General features: G+C 37.3%; 4 protein-coding genes across 4 annotated transcripts; 3 read left to right on the top strand and 1 right to left on the bottom strand.

Annotated features, from left to right (window-relative positions):
• Window positions 1-10,217: 10,217 nt before the first annotated feature.
• Window positions 10,218-11,147, bottom strand: FOMMEDRAFT_159651 (uncharacterized protein; the record flags this gene model as incomplete). Its single annotated transcript, XM_007269455.1, has 4 exons — window positions 10,218-10,480; window positions 10,560-10,587; window positions 10,667-10,962; window positions 11,057-11,147. The coding sequence occupies 4 exons, from the start codon at window positions 11,145-11,147 to the stop codon at window positions 10,218-10,220; spliced, it is 678 nt and encodes a 225-aa protein (XP_007269517.1).
• Window positions 11,148-12,071: 924 nt separating this feature from the next.
• On the top strand, window positions 12,072-12,860 carry FOMMEDRAFT_136188 (uncharacterized protein; the record flags this gene model as incomplete). The annotated part of the gene is made up of 1 exon (XM_007269454.1): window positions 12,072-12,860. One exon carries the CDS (start codon window positions 12,072-12,074, stop codon window positions 12,858-12,860), a length of 789 nt encoding a protein of 262 aa, XP_007269516.1.
• Window positions 12,861-13,515: 655 nt separating this feature from the next.
• On the top strand, window positions 13,516-14,424 carry FOMMEDRAFT_148409 (uncharacterized protein; the record flags this gene model as incomplete). The annotated part of the gene is made up of 1 exon (XM_007269453.1): window positions 13,516-14,424. One exon carries the CDS (start codon window positions 13,516-13,518, stop codon window positions 14,422-14,424), a length of 909 nt encoding a protein of 302 aa, XP_007269515.1.
• A 1,180-nt stretch (window positions 14,425-15,604) lies between these two features.
• FOMMEDRAFT_159648 (uncharacterized protein) lies at window positions 15,605-15,845 on the top strand (the record flags this gene model as incomplete). Its single annotated transcript, XM_007269452.1, has 2 exons — window positions 15,605-15,670; window positions 15,720-15,845. The coding sequence occupies 2 exons, from the start codon at window positions 15,605-15,607 to the stop codon at window positions 15,843-15,845; spliced, it is 192 nt and encodes a 63-aa protein (XP_007269514.1).
• Between the last annotated feature and the right edge of the window lie 145 nt (window positions 15,846-15,990).

Here is a 15,990-nt window from a genome sequence, read left to right as displayed (position 1 = left end):
ACTGTCACTAACAGTATTCATTAGAGACAATAACAAAATGGTATTCATTAAAGATGTTAATAAAATGCTAATGTTAGAGTCTACAATTGTAAAAGCCTTAGTATTAAGCTCTAGCAGCTTACCTGTTCAATCTGCTCTATCTACTGAATCCAATATATTCTTAGTATTCAAAATACAAGAGGATAGTGTTATACAAGTAGACAACTTTATAAACTCATTTAATAATACAAAAGAAGTCATTAAGAAGTTTAATTACAATCTAAACATATGTATTAATACAATACATTATAATAATACTGAACTAATACATTGTATTAATATATTGGACTCTGGTGTAAATGTACACACTACTCTATACTTGTTCTGTCTTACAAATGTCTGGAACTCAACCCTAATAAATGTTACAATTGTGAATAAATTGTTATTCACACTTAGTAAAAGTAGAGTAATAACATTTAACATAAAACTATAAGACAAAGCTAATGAGCATACTAAGGTGAATATGATTTCACTACAAAATGTATACTATCATCCTAATCTGAACTTCACACTTGTTAGTAAAGCACTATTATGTAAAGTAGGATATGTTTTAACAAAAACAAACAATGAATGTATTATTTATTCTCCTACTTATACAAAGATTAGTGAAATACATGTATGAAATAACTTGTATATGATAGTTTCTCATCATAATAAACAATCTATTAACACAATCACTATTGTTAATTTATATTGACAAATGGGTTATGTTAATTTCAATTACTTGTACAAACTTATACAAGAGTATCCTAAGATTATAAGTCAAAGGATAACAGACAATAAAAATGTACAGTGTACAGATTGTATTAAAGCAAACATACAACACAATGAAATACCAAAAATACAAACTACACCTCTTACACAATGTTATAGAGATTATCTCTACATTAATATTTGGGGACCTACCCTAGTACAAGCTTATAACAAGTACAAATATCTTTTTACTATTGTAGACAATACTATACAATAGGTAACTATACTACCTATATAGTATAAAAGTAATACTTTCACTAAATATATAAAGTATACAATGAGACTCTTTATACAGTACAGTATAAGAGTTAAAACTCTTCAAAGTAACAACAATACAGTGTTCCTAAGTAAAGACTTTACTACATATATTGAAAGTCAAGGAATAATATGTAGATTAACAGTACATGATACACTGTAGCAGAACAGAGTTGTAGAACATATGTATAAGACTATTTTTAACAGTGTACATACATGTCTGTTATTAGTAAAGTTACCTATAAAATTCTGAGTATATACAGTACAATATTAAATGTTTATTTATAACAGAACACTAAGAGTTGCTATTAATTTTGTAACACCATATTACAAACAGTATAACAAACATTATCAAATAGATAATATATAAGAATTCAGCACATATTGTATTATACAGAATGAACAAATGTATAAACTACAACTTAGAGGCTAATACACATGATAGCTAGGTTATGATAGTGACAGTAAAGGTCACTTAGTGTACTATGATAATAAAGTTACTGTCAAATGCAATGTACAATTCATAGACAAACCAATGTCTAGGATTGAAGGGGAGAATAATCATAACAATGATACATCAAACAATGAAACTCTTCCTAATAACAATAAAAAAGATAAAGAACCTGTCATACAATACTCTATGCAAGAGTAAAGGCTAGCTAAACAAACTATAGGTTTAAATTACAAAAACAATATAAACCTAGTTATGTATCTAACAGAATTTAACAAATTCCTTAACAAAATCTATAGCAATCCATTAATGTATTATGATACTATAACACACATAGACAAAGAACAGTAGATCAAAGTTATGAAGGATGAAATACAGTCACTTCAATAACAAAACACATGGATATATACTATCCCCCCTATGAATACAAATATAATTGGAATGAAATTTATTTATAAAATCAAAAGACTAGCTAACAGCCAAATAGACAAATACAAAGTATGATTTGTAGTGTAAGGATATACTCAAAAGAATGGAATAGACTTCTATTCTGACAACTTATTTGCCCTAGTAACAAAACTATTAATAGTATACTTATTGTTATCTTAGATAGTATCTAAGAACTATAAAATACATTAGATAGATGTAAAATCTGTATATCTTTACAGGGAACTAAATGAGGACAAACTCATTTATATGAAACTACTGTTAGGCAAGCTACTTACAGATATTAAACTTAGACAAGTATTATACTTAAATAAAGCATTATACAGATTGAAACAAGTAGGTAGACAATAGTATAACAAGATTACTAAACTACTACTTAAGATCAGATTAGAACAAGCTAATTACAATCATACTGTATTTTATAAGAAATGAAATAATAAAACAATTCTTGTAACATTTATGTACACAACAATATTACAATTATTGGTGAAACTATTACTATAATAATAGTATTTAAACATACATTAAGACAATATGTTGTATTCACTAACAGTAACAAAATACATTAGTTACTTAGTATTAAAATAAGCTAAGATAGACCTTAACAAACAATTAGCTTATAGTAAAAGTATTATATTGAAAGTATAATCAAGTGCTACCACTTTGAAAACAAAAAGGCACTATGAACACCTATTACTCCTGGAATAGATCTATCCAACAATACAAACAATATGTACAATACTATTAGATTGTGCTCTGGATTAGGAAATCCCCAATTGCCTTATATAGAGTTACTACACTTGGAATGTCTCAGACTATCAGACTTTACTATATAGTATATAAGGCAGACACTTGCTTAATGTCTTAATAAGAGAGAGAGTACTTGGGGCACTCCTACTACACTTGTTAAAAGGTTATGAGTCTTAGTGCCCATTAAATGCTCCTACACACTTACTCTTACAGAACACCTTTGCCTCCTGCTAGACTACCAAGCCTTAGACCTCCCTCTCCCCTAAACCCATTACAATGTTGTCTACAATACATACCTTTGTTAATACTATGATGAAGGACTCTAATGTTACAAAGTTCTTTGAGGGAATGGAAAAGTTGGCTAGTGTAAAGGGATACAAGATATGGTGCTTGTGTATACACAGTACACTCACTGCCATGATGCTCTTAGACCATCTAGAGCACAATCCCCCTTCCTCTAATGATACTAGCATACATACAGGTAATGTTTTGTATTATTGTATAACAAAAACAATAACTGATACAATTTATACAAACTTCACAATACATACAAGTGTTAGAAGTCTCATGAAGGTACTTTCTGAACAATACAACATTCAAACAATGATGACACATACTATAGACATATCTATGTTGTTTACAGTAAAAGGGTATGTATCACAGTTTGATAAGATGTTAGACAACATTGAACAAATCTATGAGTAGTTGTCTGTACATAATAAAGCCCCTAATAATGATACATACATCTCAGCAATTAACCTTGCTACTCCTTGTGAGTATAGATGGGTAGCAACAATGCTAGACAAGTAGATTACCTATTATAATCAACTACTAACAGTTACAACAGCTCAGAAAGACATTCTGACACTAACTAAGTTGATACACAAATTACAAAACACATATACTGAGTATCATTCTTAGTACTCTCAAACGAAACAAGATACTGAATGAGACAGTCTACAAACAAAAGGCAAAAGTGTAGCTAAAGGCAAAACAAAGCCTTATAATAAAGTTAAATGCTACAACTATAATAAGTATGAGTATATGTTAAAAGACTACCAAAATCCTCTAATAAGCAAAACAATAGAAGCTTGAAAGAAAAAGCATAGGCAAACAGTTACTACTTCTACTACTACTATTATACTGTCTCAACCTGTACTTAATACAGTAGTATTTATTAGAGACAATAACAAAACAGTATTCATTAAAGATGTTAATGAAACACTAATGCTAGAGTCTACAATTATAGAAGCCTCAGCATTAAGTTCTAGCAGCTTACCTGTTCAATCTGCTTTATCTGCTGAATCTGACATATTTTCAGCATTTAAAGTACAAGAGGATAGTGTCATACAAGTAGACAACTTCATGAACTCATTTGACAATACAAAAGAAGTTATTAAGGAGTTCAATTATGATCCAAACATATGTATTAATGTAATACATTACAATGATACTAAACTAATACATTGTATTAATATATTGGACTCTAGTACAAATGTACACACTACTCCATACTTGTTCCATCTTACAAATGTTCAGAACTTGACCCTAATAAATGTTACAATTGTGAATAAATCATTATTCACACTTAGTAAAAGTGGAGTAATAACATTTAATGTAAAACTATAAGACAAAGCTGATGAGCATACTAAGGTGAATACAATTTCACTACAAAACATATACTATCATCCTAATCTGAACTTCACACTTGTTAGTGAAGTGCTATTATACAAAGCAGGATATGTTTTAACAAAAACAAACAATGAATGTATTACTTATTCTCCTGCTCATACAAAGATTAGTGAAATACATGTATGAAATAACTTGTATATGATAGTTTCTCATTATAATAAACAATCTAATAACACAATCACTATTGTTGATTTACATTAATGAATAGGTCATGTCAATTTCAATTACTTGCACAAACTCATACAAGAGTATCCTGAGATTATAAGTCAAAGGATAACAGACAATAAAAATGTGTAGTGTACAGATTGTATCAAAGCAAACATACAATGCAATGAAATACTAAAAATACAAACAACACCTCTTGTACAATCTTATAGAGATCATCTCCACATTAATATTTGGGGACCTGCCCTAGTACAAGCTTACAGTAAGTATGAATATCTTTTTACCATTATAGATGACACTACACAATGGGTAACTATACTACCTATGTAGCATAAAAGTGATGCTTTCACTGAATATGTAAAGTATACAATGAGACTATTTACACAGTATAGTATAAGAGTTAAAACTCTCCAAAGTGATAACAATACAGTGTTCCTAAGTAAAGACTTTACTACATATATTGAAAGTCAAGGAATAATACATAGATTAACAGTACACAATGCACTGTAACAGAACAGAGTTGTAGAACGTATGTATAAGACTATCTTTAACAGTGTATGTACATGTCTGTTATCAGCAAAGTTACTTATGAAATTCTGGGTATATGTAGTACAATATCAAACATTTATTCATAACAGAATGCTGAGAGTTACTATTAATTTCACAACACTATATTACAAACAGTATAATGAACATTATCAAATAGATAATATATGAGAATTTGGTGCATATTGTATTATACAGAACGAACAAACACATAAACTATAACCTAGAGGCTAACACATATGATAGCTAGGTTATAATAGTGACAGTAAAGGTCACTTAGTGTACTATGATAATAAAGTTACTGTCAAATGTAATGTACAATTCATAGACAAACTAATGTCTAGGATTGAAGGGGAGAATAATCATAACAATGATACATCAAACAATGAAACTCTTCCTAATAACAATAATAAAGATAAAGAACCTGTCATACAATGCTCTACACAAGAGTGAAGACTGGTTAAACAAACTATAGGTTTAAATTACAAAAACAATATAAACCTAGCTATGTATCTAACAGAATTTAATGAATTCCTTAATAAAGTCTATAACAATCCATTAATGTATTACAATACTATAACATGTATAGACAAAGAACAGTAAATCAAAGCTATGAAGGATGAAATACAGTCACTTTAACAACAAAACACATGGATATATACTATCCCCCCTATGAATACAAATATAATTGGAACGAAATTTGTCTATAAAATCAAAAGACTGGCTAACAGCCAAATAGACAAATACAAAGCACAATTTGTAGTGCAAGGATATGCTCAAAAGAATGGAATAGACTTCTATTCTGACAACTTATTTGCTCTAGTAACAAAACTATCAACAGTACAATTATTGTTATCTTGGGCAGCATCTAAGAACTATGAAATACATTAGATAGATGTAAAATCTGCATATCTTTACAGAGAACTAAATGAGGACAAACTCATTTATGTGAAACCACTACCAGGCAGGCTACTTACAGATATTAAACCTGGACAAGTGTTACACTTAAATAAAGCATTATATGGATTGAAACAAGTAGGTAGACAATGGTACAAGAAGATTACTGAACTACTGCTTAAGATCAGATTAGAACAAGCTAATTACAATCATACTGTATTTTACAAGAAACAAAATAATAAAACGATTCTTGTAACATTTATGCACATTAACAATATTATGATTATTAGTAAAACTATTACTATAATAACAGCATTTAAACATGCATTAAGACAACACGTTGTATTTACTGACAGTAACAAAATACATTAGTTACTTAGTATTGAAATAAGCTGAGATAGACCTTAACAAACAATTAGCTTATAGTAAAAGTATTATATTGAAAGTATAATCAAGTGTTACCACTTTGAAAACAAAAAGACACTATGAATGCCTATTACTCCTGGAATAGATTTATCTAACAATACAAACAATATGTATGATACAAACAAAAGTAATAATGAACCAACACTATACATGAATATGGTAGGATTGTTAAGATATGTTGTAGACTGCACACAGCCAGACATATCTTATATTACTAGGCAATTAGTGTGCTACTTACAAAAGCCTCAAACGTATTACTACAAAGTAGTGAAACATTGCTTTGTATATTTAAAATATATGACAAATTGTTGGCTTCAACTTGGAAGCATGAACACCTTAAAACTATGAGACTATTGTGATGCAGACAGACGAATGACAGAAGGACATAAAGTAATAAACAGCTACATCTTTCAATTAGCTAAATTAACCATACCTTAGTCAAGCAAACAGTAAAACCTGGTACTACTATCTGTTTACAAAGCAGAGTTGCAAGTGCTAGCATATACTACTCAAGAAGCTATTTGGCTCAAACGATTTGCTGAAGAAGTACTACAGACTGAATTGGCACCCATTACAATTTATTACAATAATCAAGGTGTAATAAAGACTGTAAAGTCTGACAAAATAACATACAATGCTTGTACTAAACACCTTGATTTACAAAAAGACTTTGTACAATGTTATATTCAAAACACTTATATTAATGTATACTATGTTCAATCACAGAACCAATTAGCAGACATCCTTACAAAAGCTCTCTACATCCTACAGATCAAGCATCTAAACAAACTATTAGGCATACAGTCCTAGTTCTTAATTAATACTTGAAGGGGAGTATTAGATTGTGCTCTAGATTAGGAAATCCCCAATTGCCTTATGTAGAGTTACTACACTTAGAATGTCTCAGACTATCAGACTTCACTATGTAGTATATAAGGTAGACACTTACTTGATGTCTCAATAAGAGAGAGAGTACTTAGGACACTCCTGCTATACTTGTTAAAAAATACAAACAAAAGTAATAATGAAACAATACTATACATGAATATGGTAGGATTGTTAAGATATGTTACAGATTGTACACAGCCAGACATATCTTATACTACTGGGCAATTAGCACACTACCTACAAAAGCCCTAAATGTATTACTACAAAGTAGTGAAACATTACTTTACATATTTAAAATATATAATGAATTACTAGCTTCAACTTGGAAGCACAAACACTTTAAAACTATAAGGCTATTGTAATACAGATAGACAAATGACAGAAGGACATAAAGTAATAAACAGTTACATCTTTCAATTAGCTAAATCAACCATATTCTAGTCAAGCAAACAGTAAAACCTGGTACTACTATCTGTTTACAAAGTAGAGTTGTAAGTGCTAGTGTATACTACTCAAGAAGCCATTTGGCTCAAACAATTCACTGAAGAAGTACTACAGACTGAATCAGCACCCATTACAATTTATTGTAATAATCAAGGTGTAATAAAGACTGTAAAGTCTGACAAAATAATGTACAACACTCACACTAAACACTTTGATTTACAAAAAGACTTTGTGTAATGTTACATTCAAAACAATTACATTAATGTATACTATATTCAATCACAGAACCAATTAGCAGACATCCTTACAAAAGCTCTCTACATCCTACAGATCAAGCATCTAAACAAACTATTAGGCATACAGTCCTAGTTCTTAATTAATGCTTGAAGGGGAGTATTAGATTGTGCTCTGGATTAGGAAATCCCCAATTGCCTTATATAGAGTTACTATACTTAGAATGTCTCAGACTATTGGACTTCACTATGTAGTATATAAGGCAGACACTTGCTTGATGTCTCAAAGAGAGAGAGTTTGGGGCACTCCTGCTATGCTTGTTAAAAGTATCTACAATATAAACGGTCCACAGTCCAGTCCAGGGTCCAGGCGGTCCAAAGCAGTCTGGAAACTTTTGTCAAACGCTGGACCGCAGACTGGACCCCTGTTGGACCCAACTGGACCGGACCTCAATCGGACCGGACCCGGTCCACAGCGGTCCTGGACCGGACAACGGCAACTATACATATTAGACTATGAGCAAGGGCGGATGAAGGGAACGTGTACTGATTTGGGAAGTAGCTTTGTACTACGCAAGAATTCTGCCTTGTAAGATGGACGGAATTGTTGATATCGACGTATATTTTCCTAAATTAGGCTCCAGATGTGTTTCGTCCCTGTTGTGATAGTTGCACGAGTATGGAGATGGTTTGCGTCAAGCGTCATAGGGGTCACCTTCAAGTTGACGGTTAAAAGAGCACGTGCTACATCAACAAAACATCATAGATTACGTAACAATAATTATAATACTTGTACGTACATTAATTCAAACTTCAAAAGTACTGTAGTAAAAGTACTGTAGTAATAACTATTAGGCTTGCTGAGTTACAAATTATTTAAGCTCTTAGTCGAACAATAACTGTACCTGCGTCACTATCTCGGTCCAAATTTACTGTATCATTGGTTCTACTGAAGACGATAAAATGTTTTGAGTTCACCAGTATAGTCTACAATAATATATTTTCTAAATTCATTTAATTTGAAGACAGTATTGCTTCATATCCCACATTCTGTATCAATTTGTCAAGGTGTGCACGCGAAATTCGGCAAGACTCAGACAGCGAATTTACACCGGCACAAGATTACGACCGCGGCCACCTTCGTTAGAGCAACTTAATTAAATAAGAAAAGCTGTGGTTTAATCTTTCGTAGTCAGTGGGGAAAAGCACGGAAGCTTCTTCAACACGTTACAATGTTCCGAATCTAGGGATATACTAAGCTTGAGAACATGAGATGCTGGCGCGACCGTGGTGATGCGTAACACGACGGCGCCAGCGCCAAACCTTTTCTGACGACAACTATGCTTTGTTCCCAGGACTCACGCACAGGGATAGTGAGTTCGAGTGTGGCAACCAGGGACTAGCACTGTACTCTGAATGTGCTTCCGTCCTCCGATTCGGACCGAGGACATGCGCCGCCACAAATTAACGTTCGGACCAAAGACTGGTAACCTTGCAAAGTTGCATTGCTGGTTGTAAGCGCCACAAGGCACAAACGTACTTAGCACAGTTAGTATTAATGGTAATAGGATCTCCGGTGGTCAATACTCAATTAGAGATTCGTTTGTCCAAGGCATGAGAGCCTTCGGTACATCCATGTACCAGATTGTTTTTATCACGAGTTCAACAAGAGCAGGTGTTCAGGAAAGATGTTTAGACACGCTGTTGTGTCGCCGAGTAGACGTCGGATATGCGGAGACGAGGATCGAGAATGAGCTGTCGGTCTTGTGGGCATAAATCGCAAGGAAGTGGACGAATCTAGCCTGTCTACACCCGGGGACGAGGGAAAGCCTCAACAGTGGCGCATTTGATCCAGAGAACTAGAATGGCTAAAGTACCTTAATTAAGTGCAGAACGGAGCTTCCCCTGCAGGGAAACGTTGCTTGTGGAGGATTGCATTGTTCGACAGAATCTCTCGTGGTTCTCGGTGCTTGTTCTGAACGAACTAACGGAAGTTCAGAGTGGAAGGATTCAATGCGTAGCGCCGTCAGGAACTGATGTATCAGTATGGCTTCATTAGCATTATGGTTAGGAGCTGTAGGGGATGCAGCGATGTGTACGGGAAAGTGTCCACGCCCAGGCGCGTTATTCTCCCATGAAAGGACGTGAAGCGATCAGAGTTCCGGAATGTTGAACTGTCATTTGCCCATAGCTGCTATTCTGCCCCGTCCATTCGCGTAGATAACAAGCGGTTAGACGAATTCGCGCATCTCACGCGAAGGAACTTCGAATTGACGACCGAGGCTATTTCCCACATTAATCAAGGAAGGGGCGTCCATTGATGGAGTAGACAGGGGCAAGATGCAAGACCCTGCCCCTTCGTTCCGCACAATCGGCACAGCGTTTGTGCGACGAAGCACGGACGAAGACCGGACTGAGATATACCGAGGTGACAGATGAAAAATGGGGTGGCTCACAGCGCGAGGACGCCGCTGATCAACTTCACCAAATCCCGCTGGACGGATGTAATGTAAGATGACGAGTCACGACTTGGGCAGTTGTAGATCCAGTGAGCTGCGGAGTTCCAAGCATACACATTTCACTGGTCGATGGTCGGTCTACCTTTTAATCTCAAAGCTGCACTGCATGAATCCCTGCCACAGATATCTCGATTTTGCAAGATTCTGAAACAAAGTCTCACAGGCTTGGGCAAATTTGGCTTGCGTCGGCCGGAGAATAAGGAGCCAGACCAGCTTATTTGTCGTCGCTGCTGAGAATAGTCAGGAATAAGATTGTCTCCGAAAAGAGAAAGGGATGGCAATAGGGAAAGGAAGATGCGATGTCCGAATAAGTCACTTACAACAGCAAAGAAAACCGTTTGCGGGAAGGAATTTGCTACGAATATCGTTGAGGGAACATTATGACACAGTTCGACTCGACTCGACCGGCGTTTTGACGATCGTCGATGGATGGAGAATTTCGTGCCATGCGCAAAACCTACAACGACATAGGAAGAGAATCATAGCCTGACTATACTGTGTTCCATACCTTATTTGAGCTGGATTGCTTGAGCGTGTCCATTCAGGATTACTTCTTCTCTTCTGGGTCAGAGCAATACCAAACGCAAAGGATGTAACATGTCCATGCGAAAAGATGTGGAAACAGTGAGGGTAGTACGCCATACGTGGGCAAATGCAACCCTGACTCCCCTCGCCGAGCCTTTGCCGGGTGGGACCCTGACATTACATTACGATACTCGGACTTAGCGGGAACATTATAGAGGATATTTTTGTCTGCACGTGCCTTGAACCCTCATCGTCTTACAAGATGCACCAGAAGTGCTGTAGGAAGAGCAAGGCAGGGGAAGGCGTAGCAGTTGGCAATAGTCGAATTATCGTAACGTTTGCACCAATTTTAGAATTTCCGGGTCGATCGTAATGATGTCGTCGCTCTTTGTATCATTGTCAATTTGTATGTTTATCGGAGACAATAAATACAATCGGACTTTGCAGTTCCTATTCCTCTTAACACACAGATAATATCAGCTCACTCGCTCTGTATCATGTTCAATCCGTTACATACCTGATATATGACCAATAGAAAATACTCACGCAGCAAAAAATTCTTCGCAAACGGCATTTCCCGAGTTGTCACGTGCCGGAAATTGAGGAAGAACTCATTTAAAAAAAGTACGACTCAGAGAGGCCGACTTCTATTTCCCATTCCACGGCTTGCATTAAGCGAACGACAGCGTGGTGTATTTCTTGAAGTCCATTAATATGGCCCCGGATGAGAAAAGCACATGCATCCTTGAAGTCGCATTTTTCCAGGACATAGACGCCCAAATGAATTTCAAATTAGCCACGGTCAAGCGCGTCTTCCATCTCCATTGATTGCTAGACCTGCAGGTACTGTCGACTACCAACCCCACGATTCCTGAAACAAGCATTTAACTAATGTCAACTCCTACAAGTGACTCTCGCATACACCCGTCATACTCATTTGCTGACGCGGATCTAATCCTGCTATCTAAAGATGGTGTTCGATTCCAAACCCACTCTATCATTCTGAAACTCGCGTCTGCCTTCTTCCGGGGAATGTTCGGCATGAAACGAGACCCATTTGAAGGAGCTGGCGAGCCTATACCGATGGATGAACGTCAGGAAGTCGTCAAAGCCCTTCTCGACGTTAGTTATCCCAATCGCAGCTTGACGATCACAGACATCACATCTTTCGATTTTCTACGCGATCTCGCTTTCGTCTTTGTCGAGAAGTACGATGTACCAGCAGGCGTTACCGCTATCCGCTCTTTCATTTTCGATACTCGTTTCTCAATATCCCCGATCTTGATATTCGGCCTTGCCCGGTCGTTCTCTTGGAATGAGGAAGCGGAATTCGCTTCGACACTTACACTTGATCTCGATTTCCGGCTCCCCGACGTACAGAGCCAGTTGCAGTCGATCGGTCCACAGAATGCTCTAGACTTGATTCAGCTACGTGCATCCCGGCGGCGTATTGTCCTAGATGCGATGCTTGTGGACGGTGACAAGCGACACTCCGAATATACCGACACACAGATCGATTGGCTTTCGATTTGCACAGTTGACTCTGGAGACGGGACAGAGACACCCACTGGCAATCAGTGCAACAAATGGAGCTCGTTCGCAAATGACCCTGTTTGGATGGCATTTAAATTTCTAATTTCCGAGGAGCTAGAGATTCGGCCTTCGGGAAAAGGACTCAAAGAACACAGGTTTTGGTCCCGTCCCGTCGTCGATGACGTCCGAAAGTTGGGCCAAACGTGTCCTTCGTGTCTAGGCTCGATATTCACTCCGGATGCATTGCACGATGCAATCAATGATCTCATCGATCGAATCCCTAAATCTGTGAAATAGCGAAGAACAAATAATAGTGACTCAGTGAGTGCAGTGTCCACTACTTGTCATGTTACAAAGGTTGACGGACACTTCCCTAGAATCAATGACCCCGGAACCAATGAAAGAAACATCTGTATTAGTCCTTACCTATGGTCACGCGAGCTGAATATCGTTTTTCATCAGTCGCGTAGCAGTCTGTTTTCCGTGCATTTGTATCAAAAGCTATAGCTCTCGTGTGTCTTTTTAGCTGGAATCCTGATTACTCTCAGACAGGTTGGGCGGGTGAGATACGTCTTTCAGCATGTAACCCTGGTGTGCAAGGTATAGTCCTACGATATAAGGTTCGACGTCTTATAAGGAAATTGCACGCTCAGTTAAGCGCCCGAACCACGACTAAGAGGCGATGTTACCATGCGGCCTCCGGTATGCATGCTGCTCGTCAAGCAACCACCATCTACCCATACACGCCTAGAGCTAAGACGAGTCAGTCTGCATAATACCTCCTAAACCAAATCTCAAAACAAATCCATTACTGAACTTTAGTTTATATACAACTCTCCCTCGTTATTATTAGTACACATCGCTGAGGACAAAGACGTCTCATCACTGTGCGAGACTTTGCTTTATACTTATAGGTGCTTTCGCGTCCTAATGCGACTTCGAAGCAATCCAGATGTCTGATGACACCGAAAAGGGCGACTATCCAAAGGACAGCATCACTTTTCATCCAGATTATAACGAAGAGGAAGCGGACCTAGTTCTTCTCTCGACTGATCGTCAAGGATTCCGCGTACACACTCTCATAGTAAAACTCGCCTCGAGTATGTTCAAGACGATGATAGAAGCGGGGCCAGAGAAAGCATCGCATGAACCTATTCAGATACAGGAGAACGGCAAGATTGTCAAGACGCTATTGGACATCATCTACCCGAACAAGCTGGATCTTTCGAACGACGTTTCGATCGACTTTCTCAAGGAAGCCTGCATGGCAGCGGAGAAATATGACATGCCGGTCGTACTGGACAGTTCACGACGTCATTTACGTTCAATGATCGACAATCATTGTCCACTATCTGCCTTTGCTCTCGCATCGCGATATGGATGGGAGGACGAGCAACGACTCATCTCAACGGCCACGCTCTCTCAAAGCCTCTACATTCCCGAATCTATCTCTCTTCTCCAAAGCGTTCCATCTAGTGGCGTGCTGAAGCTTGTGCAGCTGCATAAATCACGAAGGGACATCCTATTCGAGTCCTTTAATATGACTCAAGCACCAGGCTCTCACTCAATCCAATGGGATGTAGTAATGCCGCAAAAAGGTTCTTATTGCGGGTCTTGCAGAGACTTACAGGCTGTATTCAAACCATCCTCCTTGGCAATACTACAGCTGTACATTCTTCAGGAAATGGAACGTTTGCCCAATGGCTCATCAATTAGACTCCAGAAGTTTTGGGACAAGGACGACTTAAAACCAGCTTGGAACATATCTTGCTCAAGCTGTGGCAGAAGTCGCTCAATAGACAAGCAGATGTTGAAGGACGAGGTCATTAGGGTTTTAGGCGAACTCCCGAAGACAATCTAGGCCAGTAAGTAACCTGTTAATTCTACAATAATTACAATAAAAAAATTAACTAATCAAAGCTTTCATAAGCACAGCAGACAAAATGACTCACATATATACGAGAATGTAACAGATCTTCTTGAGAAATAGAATGCAGGTCCGTGTATTAGATTAGACATCAAAAAATGTATTGAGAGGGAGAAACCATCGATTCACAACAACACCAAACAGCGCCAAATACCCAGGGCCGACCCAGATAAAAAAGATTTACCTCTACCATGTGTATGCCATGCTACCATGCCACCCCCGATATACTCATTCACGCTAGTACAAATAAAGCACCGCTCCAAGTTTATTATTTATAATTATATACTTTTATTATTGGTATGCACGACTCGGTTGTTAATAACTCTTGTGTTTCAGATTCGTGCGTGTGTGTCGATGGTATTAATAGATGAGGAGAGATAGGTCGACTGAATTGTTTTTTCTTCTAAGTTAAGTGTTGTGTCAAGTATCAGATCTGATTGTGAGCTTAATTATTTTTATCGTACACAATGATATTTTTGGGGAATAGGAAGGAAGGCTATCGTGTTTTGTTGGCTCAACACATAACTCAGAGCGGACTGTCAAGAAAAAAACCATTTTCAATTCAATAGCATTGCTCTCAATCTCTCTTTCTCGTACAAAATTCACTGCAATCAAAGAACATACGTAAAAAAGAAAAGCTAAAAATCAAGGAATCATCAGAACAGGGCAAAAGCAAAGCAAAGAAGATGCACAAGCAATCAGCTCATCAAGAAGAGAAGCTAGGGGTTATAAACTAGTCAACAAATGTGAAAGCAGAACCAGCAAGCAGAAAGAAATCATACACGAGAAGAGAACACACAGAAGCACCATAACTAGTGGACGTTTTCATCAAGGAATCAATCAAGTAAGCAAGCAAACAAACAAGAAAATGACGGAAAGGCTAGGAGAAAAAGCATAGTCCGGTCGATAGAACCTCGTACTGGAAAAAAAAAAAGGAAGGAAAGGGCTAAGTGAAATGATCTATGCATGTATATACGTATATGAGTGCGCGATAATAATCGGATGAAGGATATGGGATAAGGGATAAGAAAGGAACAGCAGTTCGAGAGCGGATGAAAGCAAGAACGGAACCACATTGGTTCATGGACTAAGTACTAGGAGGCTTGGGGAAACCATGGTAGGACTTTCAACGGATAGTCGGAATACTGGATTCTCGGAGAAAAGAAGTGGAGAAAGGCGGGTATGCAGGGTTTTATTTATCATTATATATCTGATGACGTCAGAGTCAGAATAAGGCAGTCCTAGTCGAAATCGTAATCATGGTTGCAGATGAGATGGCAGAATGGTACAATGGTGCAAGGCAAAGAGTAAGGCAAGCCGAACTCCCCGTCGGAATACTCGGGCAGGATGCTTAGAGCCATCCGAGTGAAGCCGGTTTAGAATAGGCGGTAGTTAATGCCGTGATGAAGCCGTTTGGGCGGCAGTGTGTCTAATCGAAGGCCTCATGTAGTGAATAAGGCTGGAACGGCGCAGAGGCTATGGAAACCAGCTCACATCGAT

Source organism: Fomitiporia mediterranea (assembly GCF_000271605.1).
Source record: "Fomitiporia mediterranea MF3/22 unplaced genomic scaffold FOMMEscaffold_10, whole genome shotgun sequence".
In the NCBI taxonomy this organism is placed as follows: Eukaryota; Fungi; Basidiomycota; class Agaricomycetes; order Hymenochaetales; family Hymenochaetaceae; genus Fomitiporia; species Fomitiporia mediterranea.
This window is presented reverse-complemented; position numbering and strand designations above follow the sequence as displayed.